The sequence below is a fragment of the Oncorhynchus kisutch genome, linkage group LG1 (genome assembly GCF_002021735.2).
Source record: "Oncorhynchus kisutch isolate 150728-3 linkage group LG1, Okis_V2, whole genome shotgun sequence".
NCBI classification, from domain to species: domain Eukaryota; kingdom Metazoa; phylum Chordata; class Actinopteri; order Salmoniformes; family Salmonidae; genus Oncorhynchus; species Oncorhynchus kisutch.
In genome coordinates, this window is record NC_034174.2 from 1,320,164 (window position 1) to 1,337,132 (window position 16,969).

Sequence of the window (16,969 nt, forward strand, 5' to 3'; positions counted from 1 at the left end):
CCTCAAACAGTCACACTCCAAACTCCACTATGGCCAAGACCAAAGAGCTGTCAAAGGACACCAGAAACCAAATTGTAGACCTGCGCCAGGCTGGGAAGACTGAATCTGCAATAGGTAAGCAGCTTGGTTTGAAGAAATAAACTGTGGGGGCAATTATTGGGAAATGGAAGACATACAAGACCACTGATAATCTCCCTCGATCTGGGGCTCCACGCAAGATCTCAACCCGTGGGGTCAAAATGATCACAAGAACGGTGAGCAAAAATCCAAGTCCCACACGGGGGGACCTAGTGAATGACCTGCAGAGAGTTGGGACCAAAGTAACAAAGCCTACCATCAGTAACACACTACGCCGCCAGGGACTCAAATCCTGCAGTGCCAGATGTGTCCCCCTGCCAGTACATGTCCAGGCCCATCTGAAGTTTGCTAGAGAGCATTTGGATGATCCAGAAGAAGATTGAGAGAATATTATAAGGTCAGATCAAACCAAATTAGAACTTTTTGGTAAAAACTCAACTCATCGTGTTTGGAGGACAAAGAATGCTGAGCTGCATCCAAAGAACACTGCAACAGCCCCAAAAACATCACTGCTCTAGAGGAGATCTGCATGGAGGAATGGGCCAAAATACTAGCAACAATGTGTGAAAACCTTGTAAAGACTTACAGAAAACATTTGACCTCTGTCATTGCCAACAAAGGGTATATAACAAAGTATTGAGATAAACTTTTGTTATTGACCAAATACTTATTTTCCAGCATAATTTGCAAATAAATTCATAAAAAATCCTACAATGTGATTTTCTGGGTTTTTTCTCTCTCATTTTGTCTGTCATAGTTGAAGTGTACCTGTGATGAAAATTACAGGCCTCTCTCATCTTTTTAAGTGGGAGATGCACAATTGGTGGCTGACTAAATACTTTTTTGCCCCACTGTATGTGTGGTATGATTTGCTACTTAGCCTATTGCAGATCTGGACAAACGATCCACCTACCAAACGATCCACCTACCACAAGCATTTCGCTACACTCGCATTAACATCTGCTAACCATGTGTATGTGACAAATAAAATTTGATTTGATTTGATTTGATTTATTGTCACTATGACTGGTGGATAGAGGGCAGGATATACTGGTAGACTATATTGACCTGCGGCATAGTTGGTGTGCTGAAAAATGTAGTACATAAGGGAAGATGAGGAAACTTGGCTAGGATGTAAAAAATTATAAAGTATAACCTGCAAAAGAGTGAATGTAGACCGGGGAAAATTTCCATTACCTTCCCCTCTGCCCATTAATAACAAACCACACAACCCTCCCCAAAGCAAAAAACCCTAACCTTCTTGGTACATCCACTAACTCTAACCCTCTGGGTATGGGACAGTAGTGTTTATTACCGGAATGTCCTCTAACCCTAACCCTCTGGGTACAGGACGGTAAACAGGAAGACAACTATTGAAATGGTTCTGGAATGCACTTTGGTTCAGATTGCAAAAGTTTGCCAACACGACAAATGAAGTACATACTTTTCAGTACACAACCCCGTTCCCGTGTTCTTTGTGGTTGTGCCAGTTGTAAACATTGTGGTGCTAACTGATAAATATATTAATAATGCTACAAAATAACTGATGATGAATGAATTCAAATTACTGGAGTGTGTGTGATTGTACACACCTGTTCCACTTTGATGTCATAGTCTCCTTGGATCTTCTTCCCTCTGAACAGTCTGGACCTGAGAGACAGAGATATACAGTATTTCAAATAAGAGACAGAGACATAGTCACTGGTCAAATAACCATATTGCTTGGATAGATAGGTCCTCTAACCCTATCCTCTGGGTACAGGACAGTAAACAGGAAGACAACTAGTGAAATGGTTCTGGGGTGCACTTCTGTTCAGATTGCATAAGCGTGGCAATACAGCAAATGAAGTAAATACTTTTCAGTACACAACCCCTTCCCCATGTTATTTTTGTTGTGCCAGTTGTACACATTGTGGTGCTAACTGATAGATATTACAATTACTATTGTTCACATAATATGAAAGGGTTGAGATTACTATAGCGTCATACTATACTACCGAAACCCATGCAGTGCAGGACTGTTATGTATCACAACCCAGGACATTAGCAGAAATGGGCTAACCTTTTTGCATTGGCTACTAACCTGTATCCAGGCACCACTATACTACCCAGTAAGCTGTTAGCAGCAGAGCAGCTGTGGAGGACGATCAGTCACTCACTGCAGCATCCAGCCTAAACCTCATTGTCTCTGGAAATGTTCCTTCAACAGAGCAGAGATTAGTTCACACACCCACACATCTAAAGGTACACTACATGCCCGAAATGATGTTGACACCCCTTGAAAATAGTGGGTTTGGCAATTTCAGCCACACCCGTTGCTGGCAGGTATATGAAATCGCGCAAAAGGCCATGCAATCTCCATAAGACATTGTCAGTAGAATTTCCCATACTGAAGCGCTCAGTGACTTTCAACGTGGCATAGGATACCTTTCAAATGTATGCCATATTTGAGCTGCACTGGTCAACTGTAAGTGATATCATTGTGAAGTGGAAACGTCTAGGAGCAACAACGGCTCAGCCGCGAAGTGGTAGGCCACACAAGCTCACAAAACGGGACCGCTGAGGGCTGAAACTTGTGAAAATTGTCTGTCCTCGGTAGCAACAGTCACTACTGAGGTCCAAACTGCCTCTGGAAGCAACATCAGCACAAACACTGTTCATGGGGAGCTTCATGAAATGGGTTTCCATGGCTGAGCAGGGGCACACTAGCCTGTGATTGCAATTCCAAGCGTTAGCTGGAGTGGTGTAAAGCTTGCCATCATTAAACTCAGCAGTGGAAACGCATTCTCTGGAGTAAGGAATCACGCTTCACCATCTGGCAGTCCAATGGACAAATCTGAGTTTGGCAGATGCCAGGAGAACGCTATCTGTCCGAATGCATATTGCCAATTGTAAAGTTTGGTGGAGGAGGAATAATGGTCAGGGGCTGTTTTTCATTATTCAGACTAGGCCCCTTAGTTCCAGTGTAGGGAAATCTTAACTCTACAGCATACAATGACATTCTAGATGATTCTGTGCTCCCAACTTTGTGGCAAAAGTTTGGGGAAGGCCATTTCCTGTTTCAGCATGACAATGCCCCATGCACAAAGCGAGGTCCATACAGAAAGGGTTTGTCGAGATCGGTGTGGAAGAATTTGACTGGCCTGCACAGAGCCCTGACCTCAACCCCATTGAACACCTTTGGGATGAATTGTAAAGCCGACTGCAAGCCAGGCCTAATCGCCCAACATCAGTGCTCGACCTCACTAATTCTCTTGTGGCTGAATGGAAGCAAGTCCCCGCTGCAATGTTCAAACATCTAGTGGAAAGCCTTCCCAGAAGAGTGGAGGCTGCTATGGCACCAAAGGGGGGACCAACTCCATACTAATGCCCATGACTTTGGAATGAGATGTTCAACATCTCAGACCGAGAAGGAGACTCTCGTTCCGCTAGCGGAACACCTCGCCAACAGCCAATGAAATTGCAGGGCGCCAAATACAAATCAACAGAAATCTCATAAATCAAATTTTTAGGCACCATTTTAAAGATAAAATTCTTGTTAATCCAGCCACAGTGTCTGATTTCAAAAATGCTTCACAGCGAAAGCTCCACAAACGATTATGTTAGGTCACCACCAACTCACAGAAAAACACAGCCATTTTTCAAGCCAAAGAGAGGAGTCACAAAAAGCACAAATAGAGATAAAATTAATCACTAACCTTTGATGATCTTCATCAGATGACACTCATAGGACTTCATGTTACACAATACATGTATGTTTTGTTCGGTAAAGTTCATATTTATATCAAAAAGTCTTATTTTACATTGGTGTGTTACGTTCAGTAGTTCCAAAACATGTAGTGATATTGCAGAGAGCCACATGAATTCACAGAAATACTCATTATAAATGTTGATGAAAATAAACATTTTAGACATGGAAATATAGATACACTTCTCCTTAATGCAACCGCTGTGTCAGATTTTTAAAAAACTTTACGGAAAAAGCATAATGTGGGGATGGCACTCAGAGCCCAAACCAGCCAGAGAAATATCCGCCATGTTGCGCAGTCAACATTATTCATAAATAGCATTATAAATATTCCCTTACATTTGATGATCTTCATCAGAATGCATTTCCAGGAATTGCAGTTCCACAATAAATGCTTGTTTTGTTCGATAATGTCCATCATTTATGTCCATTTATGTCCAATAGCTTCTTTTGTTAGGGCTTTTGGTAAACATATCCAAATCTGCGATCTGGTCCATTCGGAAGAAATGTTCAAAAGGTTATATTACAGGTTGAAGAAACTTGTCAAACTAAGTATAGAATCAATCTTTAGCTTGTTTTTATCATAAAAGTTCAATATTGTTCCAACCGGAGAATTCCATTGTCTGTAGAAAAGCAATGGAACGACAGCTACCTCTCAAGTGAAAGTGCGTGACTGAGAACGAGGCTGTAGGCAGACCACTGACTCAAAGAGCTCCCATCCGGTCCCACATCACAGTAAAAGCCTGAAACAACCTTGTAAAGACGGTTGACATCTAGTGGAAGCCTTAGGAAGTGCAACATAACCAATATCCCACTGTGTATTCAATAGGGGTGAGTTCAAAAACGACAAACCTCAGATTTCCCACTTCCTGTTTGGATTTTTCTCAAATTTTTGCCTGCTATATGAGTTCTGTTATACTCACAGACATCATTCAAACAGTTTTAGAAACTTCAGAGTGTTTTCTATCCAATACTAATAATAATATGCATATATTATCATCTGGGACTGAGTAGGAGGCAGTTAACTCTGGGCATGCTATTCATCCAAAAGTGAAAATGCTGCCCCCTAAAATGCTGCCCCCCCCCTAGGGTGTTCCTCTCTACAGCCAATGAACTAAACAAGTTCTTCATCCACTTTGAAACAGTGGTTGCCTCCGCTCCCCTGGCCTGTCTGGAGGAGGATGTCATGGCAACCAAGAGCACGCTTGTCATCGATGAGGAAGTCGTACAACGAGTGTTCAAAAGCACTGGAGCACCAAAGAGCCCGGGGTCTGAAAACATAAGTGGTCGTGTCTTGAAACACTGTTCCACTCAGCTGAGCGATGTCTTCTGCTCTCTTTCAGCGGTCCCTGAATACATTGGAAATTCCATCTTTTTGAAAAAAAATATGAGTTGGCAACACACTCTCTGAGGTGTGCACTGCTTCAGTTGGAACCCCACAGGGCAGTGTTCTTTTACCAGTACAATACATACTGTATATAGACAGCTGCCGGAGACAGTTCCCAGGGCTCCACCTGATCAAATACGCTGACCGTACAGCTTAGGTCAGTCTTGTCGAAGGGGATGAGATGGAGCCCGGACCGGCTCTGAATGAGTTTACTGTCTGGTGTGAGTCATCCCATCTACAATGAAATACATCAAAAACAAAGGATCTGGTAATTTACTTTGGAAGGAACACTACCATGCACACACCATCACTGATAAAAGGTGAGCCCATTGAAATAGTGGAGGAGTACAAATACTTATGCTAGTCATCGACAAGCAGCTGTCCTTGTACTGACGATATTTTTAAGAAAGGCCAACAGAGACTGTATTTACTACTTTAATGATGATTTAACTATCATGGTTCTCTTTTAAAAAATCATTAATTGAGAGCATTCTGTCCTACTGCTTGACCTGCTGGTTTGGGAATATCAAGGTTGCACAGAAAAATAGGTTGGGTAAGATTGTCAGTGTCACGTGTGCTCCCTCCAGCCTCTAGGTCACCAGACTTCTCATTATGGTGCACAGCTGTCACCATCTTTATGCGCACCTGCGTGTCATCAGACTCACCTGGACACCATCACTTCCCTGATTATCTTCCCTATATATATACAGTGTGGAGAACAAGTATTTGACACTGTCGATTTTGCAGGTTTTCCTACTTACAAAGCATGTAGAGGTCTGTAATTTTTATCATAGGAAAACTTCAACTGTGAGAGACGGAATCTAAAACAAAAATCCAGAAAATCACATTGTATGATTTTGAAGTAATTAATTAGCATAAATATTATTTTGTTGTGCCCGACTCTCTAGTTAATTACATTTACATGATTAGCTCAATCAGGTGATATTAATTACGGATAAATTATTTTATCGAATAGCATGTCATATCACTTAATCCGGCATAGCCAAAGACACGACACTGCACTTAGCACTTGTACTATGAAACTGCACTTGCCCTGCCTATTTGTTTGTAAATGTAATTTGCTGTTTATTTTACATTTTTAGATGTTATGTTTTATGACTGCTGCAAGATGAATTGCCTCTGAGGACATTCAAGTTTTCTGAATCTGAACAAACAGATGTCCACATACTTGTGTACTGTATGTAGTCTATAAAGTTGAACAGCTGTAGGTATATAATTTATAATGTTCAACAGGTCCATGTAGAATAAACAACCCTTTACATAATACCATAGAAGCAGTATTCTGTTAATATAACAATGTTCACCTTTCATTGTCATTCCCAGCCGATACAGATACTGTGCCTATTGACGTTTTGTCTGGTCGTAATTGGGCTACCTTGGCAAACATGTCAGAGTGATGATACCTTTGTGGTGTCCCATATAGAACAGGGTTTCACTGATCCTGGTGCAAAACATACAGGGTTCATCCCTCCCCATATGAACTGATACCAATCCATAATACAAAAGACAATACAAGTAAAGTAAAAGTTGTGTCAAAAATAAGAGAAACATGATGGCAAACCAATGGCGCTGGAGGAGATGGCTGCCATTTTACGGGCCCTTAACCAATTGTGCTATTGTGTGTTATTTGTAACTTATTTTGTACATGTTGTTTCTGCTACCGTCTCTTATGACCGAAAAGAGCTTCTGGACATCAGAACAGTGATTTCTCACCTCGTACTGGACAAAGATTTTTGTCTTTAAGGAGTCGGATGTGAAGGAATTAATTCAGACACCGGACAAGGCCCAAATCCTTGTAATTTGCATGAAGAAGAGATGGAGATATAGGGGTCGTAGGTTGGGGTGCCTTGTAAGAATCCGACGGCGAGTGAGTACCATCAGTCCTATTAACCAACGTGCAATCATTGGATAATACACTGGATGAGCTCCGTTCAAGACTATCCTACCAACGGGACATTAAACTAATATCTTATATTTCACAGAGTCGTGGCTGAACGATGACTAACCCTAACCCTAACCCTACAGCTGGCTCGGTTTTCCGTGCATTGGCAAGCTAGAACGGATGCCTCCGGTAAGACAAGGGGTGGCAGTCTGTCTATTTGTCAATAACAGCTGGTGCATGAAATCTAACATTAATGAAGTCTCAAGGCTTTGCTGGCCTGAGGTAGAGTATCTCATGATAAGCTGCAGACCACACTATTTACCAAGAGTTTATCTATATTTTTCAAAGCTGTCTATTTACCACGACAAACCGACTCTGGCACTAAGAATGCACACAACGAGCTGTATAAGGCCATAAGCAAACAAGAAAATGCTTATCTAGATGTGGCGCTCCTAGCGGCTGGGGACTTTAATGCAGGGAAACTTAAATCCATTCTTCCTCATTTCTACCAGCATGTTACATGTGTATCCAGAGGTTAAAAAAATCTAGAGCACCTTTGCCCCACACAGAGATGCATAGAAAGCTCTCCCTCGCCCTCCATTTGGCAATCTGACCTTAACCTCTCTGCGCACCGAACACGGTAGCGGGATAAAATTCTACAACATACGTGATCGCTACATAAATAGTCATATTAAACATTCATGAAAATACAAGTGTCTCACATGTTTCGAAAGCCTATAATCTTGCTAATCCAACTGCATTGTCAGATTTAAAAAAGGATTTACTGCGAAAGAATACGTTGCGATTATCTGAGGATAGAGCCCCATAAAACAACTATTTCAACCAGCACAGGCGTAACAAAATCACAAACTGCAATAAAATAAATTGTTTACCTTTGACGATCTTCCTCTTTTTGCAATCCCAATGCTCATTGTTACACAATGAATGGTCTTTTGTTTGATAAAATCAATTTTTATAGCCTAACACAAAACATTTTGTGAACCGCTTGTGTCGTGAATTCCGTCTCATTCCATTTTCGACGACACATTCGAGGTAAATACACACACAAAATGTGACTTTTCCAGTCATGTTTGTTTTCATTGCAATCAACTGGTTTGTTTGTAACACAACCAAACCTGATGGGTCATTTTGCGGGACGTATCGACTGAAAGAAACCGATTTGAAGACAACAAGTAATGACATCATTGTGCACCAATGATTTGCCCACTGTTTCATTGATTGACTGTATTTTAACCCAATGACCACTGATCATCTTGAAATCTAGTTGGGTAGATAGCCAATGAGCTGAGGTAAACGGCAATATGTAATGTTTATGTGTTGGAAGACCAACCCATGTAGTAAACTGCGGCGTAAAGAGGTTCATTCGCCATTGACTATTCATACGTGTGTTGAGCACAGCATTGTTTTGGTAAAGCGCATATTCAGCTGTTTATATATCAATTAGTTTGGCGACTAAGTCAGGGAAAGCTAAATCTAAGTCTAGATATACAGATGTACACACAATTTTAGAATAAATTGATCGAGGACGATTCATTTAGCAATTCCCAAATGGAGGAACATTTTTTGAACAGAGAGGACATCGTTTTGGACTGGTAAGTTCTTCTCATGCTAATGCCGTTGTTTGAAATTAATAATATAAAATATTATTTGTGAAATGACATAGCCTATTTGAGGCTGTTGAGGGGAGGGCAGGTCCACAACAATGGCCAAAGTGAAATGGAGACAGTAGATACAGCTGGTCTGTTGTAATATAATAAAGACAGCAGATCTAGCTGGTCTGTCAAAATATAATAGAGACAGTAGATCTAGCTGAAATGTCATAATATAAATTAGACAGTAGATCTAGCAGGTCTATAATAATATATTCAACCTTATGTTCCCTGTTTATTATTATTTACCTTAACTAGTGTAATGAAGTGCTACTTCCTATGCAAATGACCAGCGCAAATAGTCTGACAGTGGTTGATATGAATCGACTAGGTGTACAGTGAGGAATTTGATGACTCAGTGATATATTGTTAAATCTTATCTACATAGCCTGGCACTAGTTGATGTGGCGCTCAGCTAGGTGTACAGTGAGGATTTGATGACTCTGTGAAATGAAATGTGAATGTGATTATGAAATGTTTTGATAATTGATCGAGACGTGTAGCCAAGACTGGGACTGGTGGAGCTGGCATCCCACCAGGAGCCTCGGTTATAGATTAAGATTGGACTAGGAGTGAAGGAATTAAACCTGATCTCTCCAGATTAATGTCACTGATTGACCGTTTCATGAGACCGAGTGATACTGACCACCGACTCTAAAATTGACCGCCGAGTCAAAAGTGGGGCGGGGTGGTGCGGCCGCCGTGCTGTGTAACGAGTAGATTTTTGTCCCATTTGTGCTGTTGGTGTTGCCTAGAATTAATTCGACCAATATTATAGAAGGCAGTTGAATACAGTGACACTGACCCAAAAGTAGGCGTTAGGGACACTAACATTTGGCCAGGCAGTAGAAATGTGGGTAGTTGTAGAATTACAAAAAAATTAAAAATACCTTAGACGCATAATTATCTCGCGAATATCCCTTTTCAATATTTTAGTACAGTCGACTCCAATAAACTATCCTAGACGCATAATTATCTTGCAAATATCCCTGTTCGATATTATAGTATAGTAATTCCACAAAACTCTTTGTGCACGAGGGTGAGACACAAGAGATAAGTCTGTGTGAGCACCGTGAATACATTGCTGGTTTAGACCAAGTGACGAGCTAAGTGTATGAAGATAGTTATTAAACCCAGACATAGTTAAACGACAGAATGGCCACAACCACCATTCCCAAACTCAAATTCAACGAATATTTAGATCTGAGAATACAGGAGAGATCAGGGGGAAAACAGGAATATAAATCTATAAAGAAAGTATGGGAGGGAATTAGGCTGAAATGGACACAGGCAGGTTACATTAGTGGAGTCGCCCCGTCAAGGGAACAGCTCGGCTCTATGGAGAGAGAATTAGAGGAAGCAGTGAAACACAGTAAAAACAGTGAAGCATAAATAAATAAGAGCCATTTTTTCAAAAATAAAGGGACGAAGAATAGGGAGAGCGCGGAGGCTGAACTAAAAATAGGAACGTGGGCAATAGAAGAGACAAAAAGGACACGCCCACACAAAAAACCTGATATGATGGGCGTGCTTGCCGGGGCCTCAGATGACGTCAGCGGAGGCACAATCAACAACCACAACACACCACCGCCCACCGTGACCACCCCATCAGCCCCGCCCTCTCTATACCCACCACTGCCACAGGAAGAGAAGACTGCAGTACCACCTCCCTATTCACAAAATCCATTCACACACCTCCCACACAACCCGTTTAAAACCCACACCACCCCAGCCGCCGTACAGGCCCTGGTCTTTATGATGCAGGGAGGACAGCTAAAAGGGAACATGACTGTGGGTATTCAAGATGGGCTACTAGTCTGTGAAGAAAGGCCCGATTGCTCAAGCCCCATAGCACTACAAGGCCCAGGTGGGTCCCTGCCGAACTACACACAACCAAGGGAAGGTGGATCTCAACCGGGCCTCTTAAGGAAAGAGGGCCACGATCTTATTCAGCTCTCCTCTACTCCGAACACTGACTGGTACGGACGCAGAGATAAAGAAGATGATCAAGGGTCGTGGGTGTCACAGGGAAAATGTTCCGTCGGGGCTTCGTCAAGAGATCACCCCAGTAAAGACGAGGAAAACGAAAGTAGACCTGGACGTGATGAGGAGGAAATGGGACGGGACATCCGGAACTCTGTAGCTCAAGCCAGAACTATGATAGACGAAGCTGAACGTGGAGGGAGCACATTCCATGTGGAAGGGGTAATGGTAGGAACAGTGACAGACATGATCGAACCTGTCAGACAGTCCGTAAGGCTCTCAGAACTAAGAAACAGGGGGGTCTCGTCCAGAGCAGACTGGGATCCCCAACATGGAGAGACAGGAAGGACAGGCTTCCAAATGCCGTTGAGGCCCACTCCTGATGGAGAATACGAAGAGTACCAACCATGGAAAATGACAGACCTCACCACTTTAATGGAACAGTTGCCCAGTCTACATGGGGGGGCCTCTGCATGGCTCCTCCAACTACATGAAGAGACATGAAAGCTCTGTTGGCTAGAGCTACAGACCATACCACCATGATGGCTCTCATAAGAGACGCAGATCTGGCCACGGCCCCAGCTGCACTAGGTCTAGGACGATTCCGAACTCAGTTATGGGCTGAGTTGAGAAGAGTATACCCTACCGAACGAAACCACTCAACCCTGTCATCATTCACCATCAATCCAGGGGAACAACCAGCAGCCTACCTGGATAGAGCAAAGACAACATGGAGAACCGTTCATGAAGACCCATATGATCACACTGCTACCACACTCAGCATGTGGAAGGAAATGGTGGTGAACGGGACCCAGAATGAAGTCTGTATGAAACTAAGGGGCACAGTGGGGTTGATGGCGCTACCTTTAGCTCAGTTTAACTCCCATGTACATCACCACATCACCCAATTCAACAAGGAAAAGGGTGGAGCGGATACACAAGTCCAGTCCCTACAGATGAAACTTCAACTGAAAGACGCGCAGAGGGGAGACAAACCACAGAAACAGATGGTGGCCGAGGCATCTACAGACATTGCCGATATAGTCACTAAAACAGTCACCCAGATGATGCAGCAACAAACTGTCCAGCAGACCTCCGCACCCGCTCCTGCCCCTGCGCACTTAACACCAATGCCAATGGCAGCAGAGGGGGGACCACAGGTTGCATTCCAGCCACAATGGATTCCAGGACTGCCTAGAGGGGGAGTCTGCTACAACTGTAGGACGCCCGGTCACTACTCCAGGGACTGCCCATATCCACTGTCTCAACCTCAGCCCCCACCCAGGGGAAGAAGGCCCTTCTACGGTCCACCTAGAGGGAGGGGTGGCTACAGGCCATCCCCTCAGCCACAACCACAGCCGCAATCAAGAATTGAGAGTGAACAACCTGCATACAACCACCCAGTGCCATTTGCCTCCTACCCACCACAGCAGGCGCCGTTCCAGGGTATGTCAGGAGAATACCCACCTTGGCAATGAAGCTGCCCACCATCACCACGAGAGAAGGACCTGACCTCTCTACGGAACAGCTGCTCAAGAATTGAAACTAAGACCCGACCTGGGAAACACACCACTGACCAAACCTGACCTATGGTTATACACAGATGGCTGCTGCTACAAAGGAGAGAATGGTAATGTGGCGGACTATGCAGTGGTGCAGCAGGCCCAGACGGCTCACACGTTACCCTTGAATCAGCCATCATCCCTCAAGCAGCACCTGCCCAATTAGGTGAAATCATCGGATTTTACAGAAGGTGTCTCACATCTGGTGGCACCCACACATGAAAATATGACATATTTTTTTATATTTTTTTATTATTTTATTTTATATGACGATGATTTATTTTATGACAAATGCAATGTTTGTGACAGACACAACCCATTGAAACCATATCAAACACCAATGGGCTCATACTCAGTACCTAATGCATGTTTTCAGGATATTAGTATAGACCACACCGACATGGGCCCCGACAATGTATTCTAAAGATAAACGCTATCTCCTAGTTATGATAGATAGGTTCACCAAATGGGTAGAAGCAATACCAACAGCGAAGGGGGATGATAGGTAAGTCGTTAAGTGGCTAACAAACCAAACTAATACCCAGGTATGGCATCCAAAGAAAAATCAAATTTGACTATTTGGCTCACATTTCAATAACAAACACCTGAGACAGGTGGAAGCGATTTGGCATAACACACAGATTTGGTTCTGTGTACCACCCCCCGATCCCAAGGTCTCGTGAAACGCAGGTCAACCGCTTAAATCCAAAATAGACAAAGTATGTGCCGGGTCGAAGTTGAAATGGGTCGAAGCCCTGCCACTGGCATTGATGGCCATGAGAGCCTCACCAGGGTCAGGCACCCATCTCTCTCCTCATGAGATAATGACTGGTAGAGTCATGCCTGGTCCACCAAGGGAGGGAGGTCATATGCCCGCCCTTGATGTACAACAAATTGAAATGTCTGATTATGTGAAAGAACTGACGGTTCTTTCTGCAGCCCTCTCTGTTCAGGTTCGCAAGGTCCAGGAGAGAGAACTGCCGGAAGCTCCAGCACCACTGAAGGTAAAAATTGGAGACTGGGTAAGGGTAAAGGTCCACAAAAGAAAGTGGCTGGAACCCAGATGGACTGGTCCGTACGAAGTGAAGGAGGTTACTTCACACTCAGTCCAGGTCAAAGGTAAATTGGGCGCACCTTGGCACCACCTCACACATTGTACACCAGCTCCAACCCCTTCCCGCACACTGACGGAAGTCAGAACTGACCTAAGTGGTCTACATTCGGTCCCAAATTCTACATCTATTTAGCCAAGGAAAATGGGAGGTACAGCCCCATACTCCCTGACTAAATCACACTTTTCCCCCTGGGAACGGTTGGGGATCTCGGGACCCCAGTTTGTTATTTTTCTTCTCATAGGAGGGGTCACTCTACTTACACTCACATGGCTCATAGACAAACAGATGCACCCACTACCGATTCACACACTGAATTCTACTCTGCCAGGTGAAACTAACTCTCTCTCTCTTCCCTCTTATCTACCACAAGACCATACCGTTTCTAGGCGTGAGGTGAGGATCACTAAGTGCACCCCCCAGGAGTTGAAGAGCACCACCTTGTGTTTGCCTTTCAATGCCACCACCACCGCTTACCTGCCTTGGAGCCTTTTGGGTCATGCGCGAAATAGTCTGGGGCTACCTGCCTGGACCTATTCCAGTTTTAACTGGTATATAACCAAAGGGGGATATGGTGAGTGGTCTTGGAAAAACCTGGTGGCAGAAACAGGATATGACTGGTCCAGCTATTCCAAGGGACGGGCTGTCCTTGCCTGGCGCAAACGGCTTACACTTTCACGCACTGGTTTTCAAATGAAGCTGATTGTACGGCCTGGGACCACTATGGGTTGCCAGGTTTTTACGTTGGCCCCATATGTAGATAGCAGCAGGGCCGAAGTCTATTTCACACTATATATCTGCTTTATGCCACAACCACAGCCTACTTCTGTGACGGTGCGTGACGATATGGCAAAGCCACATACCCTAAGCCAGCACAGGGATGGGTGGGGTTCTGCTGTTTTAGTGGCCACTACCCCTACCCCGGATGAGAACATTCGGGTTGCTACAGGTGTCTCAGGTTTGTCTAACAATTGGTTGTTAATGACCGAACAAGCAGCCAATACAACCCCCACTAGTTGCGTAGTTTGCATGGGTGCAAGACCATTGCTCCGCATTGTCCCGGCCACTGTCAACATCGGATGTTTAATGCCCCTTATGGACAAAGACAATCCGACTGGTAATTGCTCCTTGTGGGATGCAGTTTACCCTGTGGTCTCCGCTATGGTCAGGGCACCAGTATTTTCCTCTGATGTTGCCAGGGCCAAATTCTCCTGCATTAACATGACAGGGGGTATACTACAGTTAGGGTTGCTCCCTGTGGGTTGGTGTACAAATACAATCATAGTAGTGGGTGGTTTTAAGCCAGTGATCAGGGCTGACATCTGGTGGTGGTGTGGGGGACCTCGGCTTTTTGACAGAACTCCCAATAATGCCACGGGTACTTGTGCGCTTGTAACACTTCTGCTGCCTATCTCTGTTTACCCTATAGGTGTGGGTGATTTGGTGACCCGGATACAGGCTGTGGACCCACAGTTTCTGCCTACCAGAACCAAGCGGGACGCAGCCCCGACTGGTGGGGATCCCACATATATTGATGCCATAGGTGTTCCTAGGGGGATCCCTGATGAGTACAAGCTGGTGGACCAGGTCGCCGCAGGTTTTGAATCATCTCTCTGCTGGTGGTGCACTGTGAATAAAAATGTTGACCGCATTAACTATATACATTTCAATGTCCAAAAATTAGGTAACTGGACTCAACAAGGTTTTGAGGCCGTACATGGTCAACTGGCTGCCACCTCACTTATGGCTTTTCAAAATCGCATTGCCGTTGACATGTTGCTGGCTGAGACGGGTGGGATATGTTTTATGTTTGGGGAGCAATGTTGCACATTTATCCCTAATAACACAGCCTCTGATGGCAGCCTCACTTTGGCGTTAGAAGGCCTGCGTACCCTTAATGGTAAAATGAAATCCCACTCTGGGGTTGATACCAGCATGTGGGACTCCTGGATGGATGCATTTGGTAAATATAAGGTCTTGGTCTCTTCCATTCTGGTCTCTATCTCTGTGTTTGTCGCTATATTAACCCTCTGTGGCTGTTGTTGCATCCCATGTGCCCGCTCCCTGCTTTTTCGTGTGATTACTTCTGCTATTCCACCAAATAATGACCCTGCACTGATGTTCCCCCTCCTACAACAGGAGGATCCTCTGGTGGAGTTTGAAACATGCACATATGAGTAGTTGTCACGTCTCTTTCGAGACGTGAAGAGGGGGACTATACATTTTACTTGCTTTTAATTCATGTCACGTCTCTTAGGAGATGTGAAAAGGGGGATTTGTAATGAAGTGCTATTTCCTATGCAAATGACCAGCTTACTGCTATTGCATTGCTATAACTGAGACAACACATAGCAACGTATTTTCACAGTAAAACATGGTAGGGCCATACAGGATATCTCACACACACACACTCACTGAAAAGACACACAGACTTGCCAAGACAGGAACGCACACACTTACACACTTACACACACGCAGCCCCTCCCCTTCTGGATGGGCTCCAAAGACAAAGAACTCTGTCGAGAACCAATGGGATACTGACACCAGGCTGGAGGAGACTGTCTATCATCTACGAACAACCTACCAGGAGCCAGGACTACCAGAATCTACCTACGTCATTTCAATGTATAAAATGAACTGTACGATTGTGACCGGTCTCTTTTTTTTTCCAATGGTTCGCTTGAGAACTTGACGAAACAGAGCCGTGCACGTAATTGCCAGATATCATTACTCTTGAATAAACGGCCTTTACTATACCGTATCCGCCTTGTCCAGCGTCTCGACTTGGTCTCGTTTCTCATATACCTATTCATCAACACTAGGCAAGACAGTTAAGAACAAATTCTTATTTTCAATGACGGCCTAGGAACAGTGGATTAACTGCCTGTTCAGGGGCAAAACAACAGATTTGTACCTTGTCAGCTCGGGGATTTGAACTTGCAACCTTCCGGTTGCTAGTCCACCACTCTAACCACTGAACATTTTATTTCACAGTGACACTGACTCTGAATGGGAGCCCCCAGTGCCAAGGTGTCCATCCCCCACTGAAGCTGGTTCATCCAGCTCCTGCCACAAGTGGTGTTCATCTGCCCAAATGTATTTCTGCAGGCATGGATGTGCTATGGCACCTGGCATCAGCAGCACAATATTGTGTAGAGGGTCTTCCAAATACTGAAAGTGTTATTTTGTAAATGTATATATTTTTTTCATGTTTTTAATCCCCCCCCCCAAAAAATTGGGGGGGGTGTTAGAATAACATTTTGGTATTTTGTATATAGTTATTCCATTCCAAATGTATAACTTCCCCAATTTGGCCACTTGGGTACATTTGGGCTTCTTGTGTGGGGCACCTGGGTGACTTCATGATAAATGTCATGTAGCACACTCATTTTGAAAGTTATCATTCTGAAACTTTGCACAAGTACTGTTGCCCTCTTATGTTTTCACTGACATTTTCCTCATCATCCTATCTGAATGTTTCATCTTGTTCATTTAAAGATGAACAAGATAAAAAAGATTTTTTAAA

The 16,969-nt window shown here is 44.0% G+C and overlaps 1 protein-coding gene across 2 annotated transcripts in view; it reads right to left on the reverse strand.

Moving 5' to 3' along the window:
- The window catches only part of LOC109881698 (synapsin-2), a 194,520-nt gene that overhangs the window by 150,406 nt on the left and 27,145 nt on the right, over positions 1-16,969 (reverse strand). For both annotated transcript variants that reach the window (XM_031825523.1, XM_031825139.1), the window contains exon 2: positions 1,671-1,728. In XM_031825523.1, the coding sequence (XP_031681383.1) occupies positions 1,671-1,728 (58 nt within the window). The remainder of the gene's footprint in view (positions 1-1,670; positions 1,729-16,969) is intronic.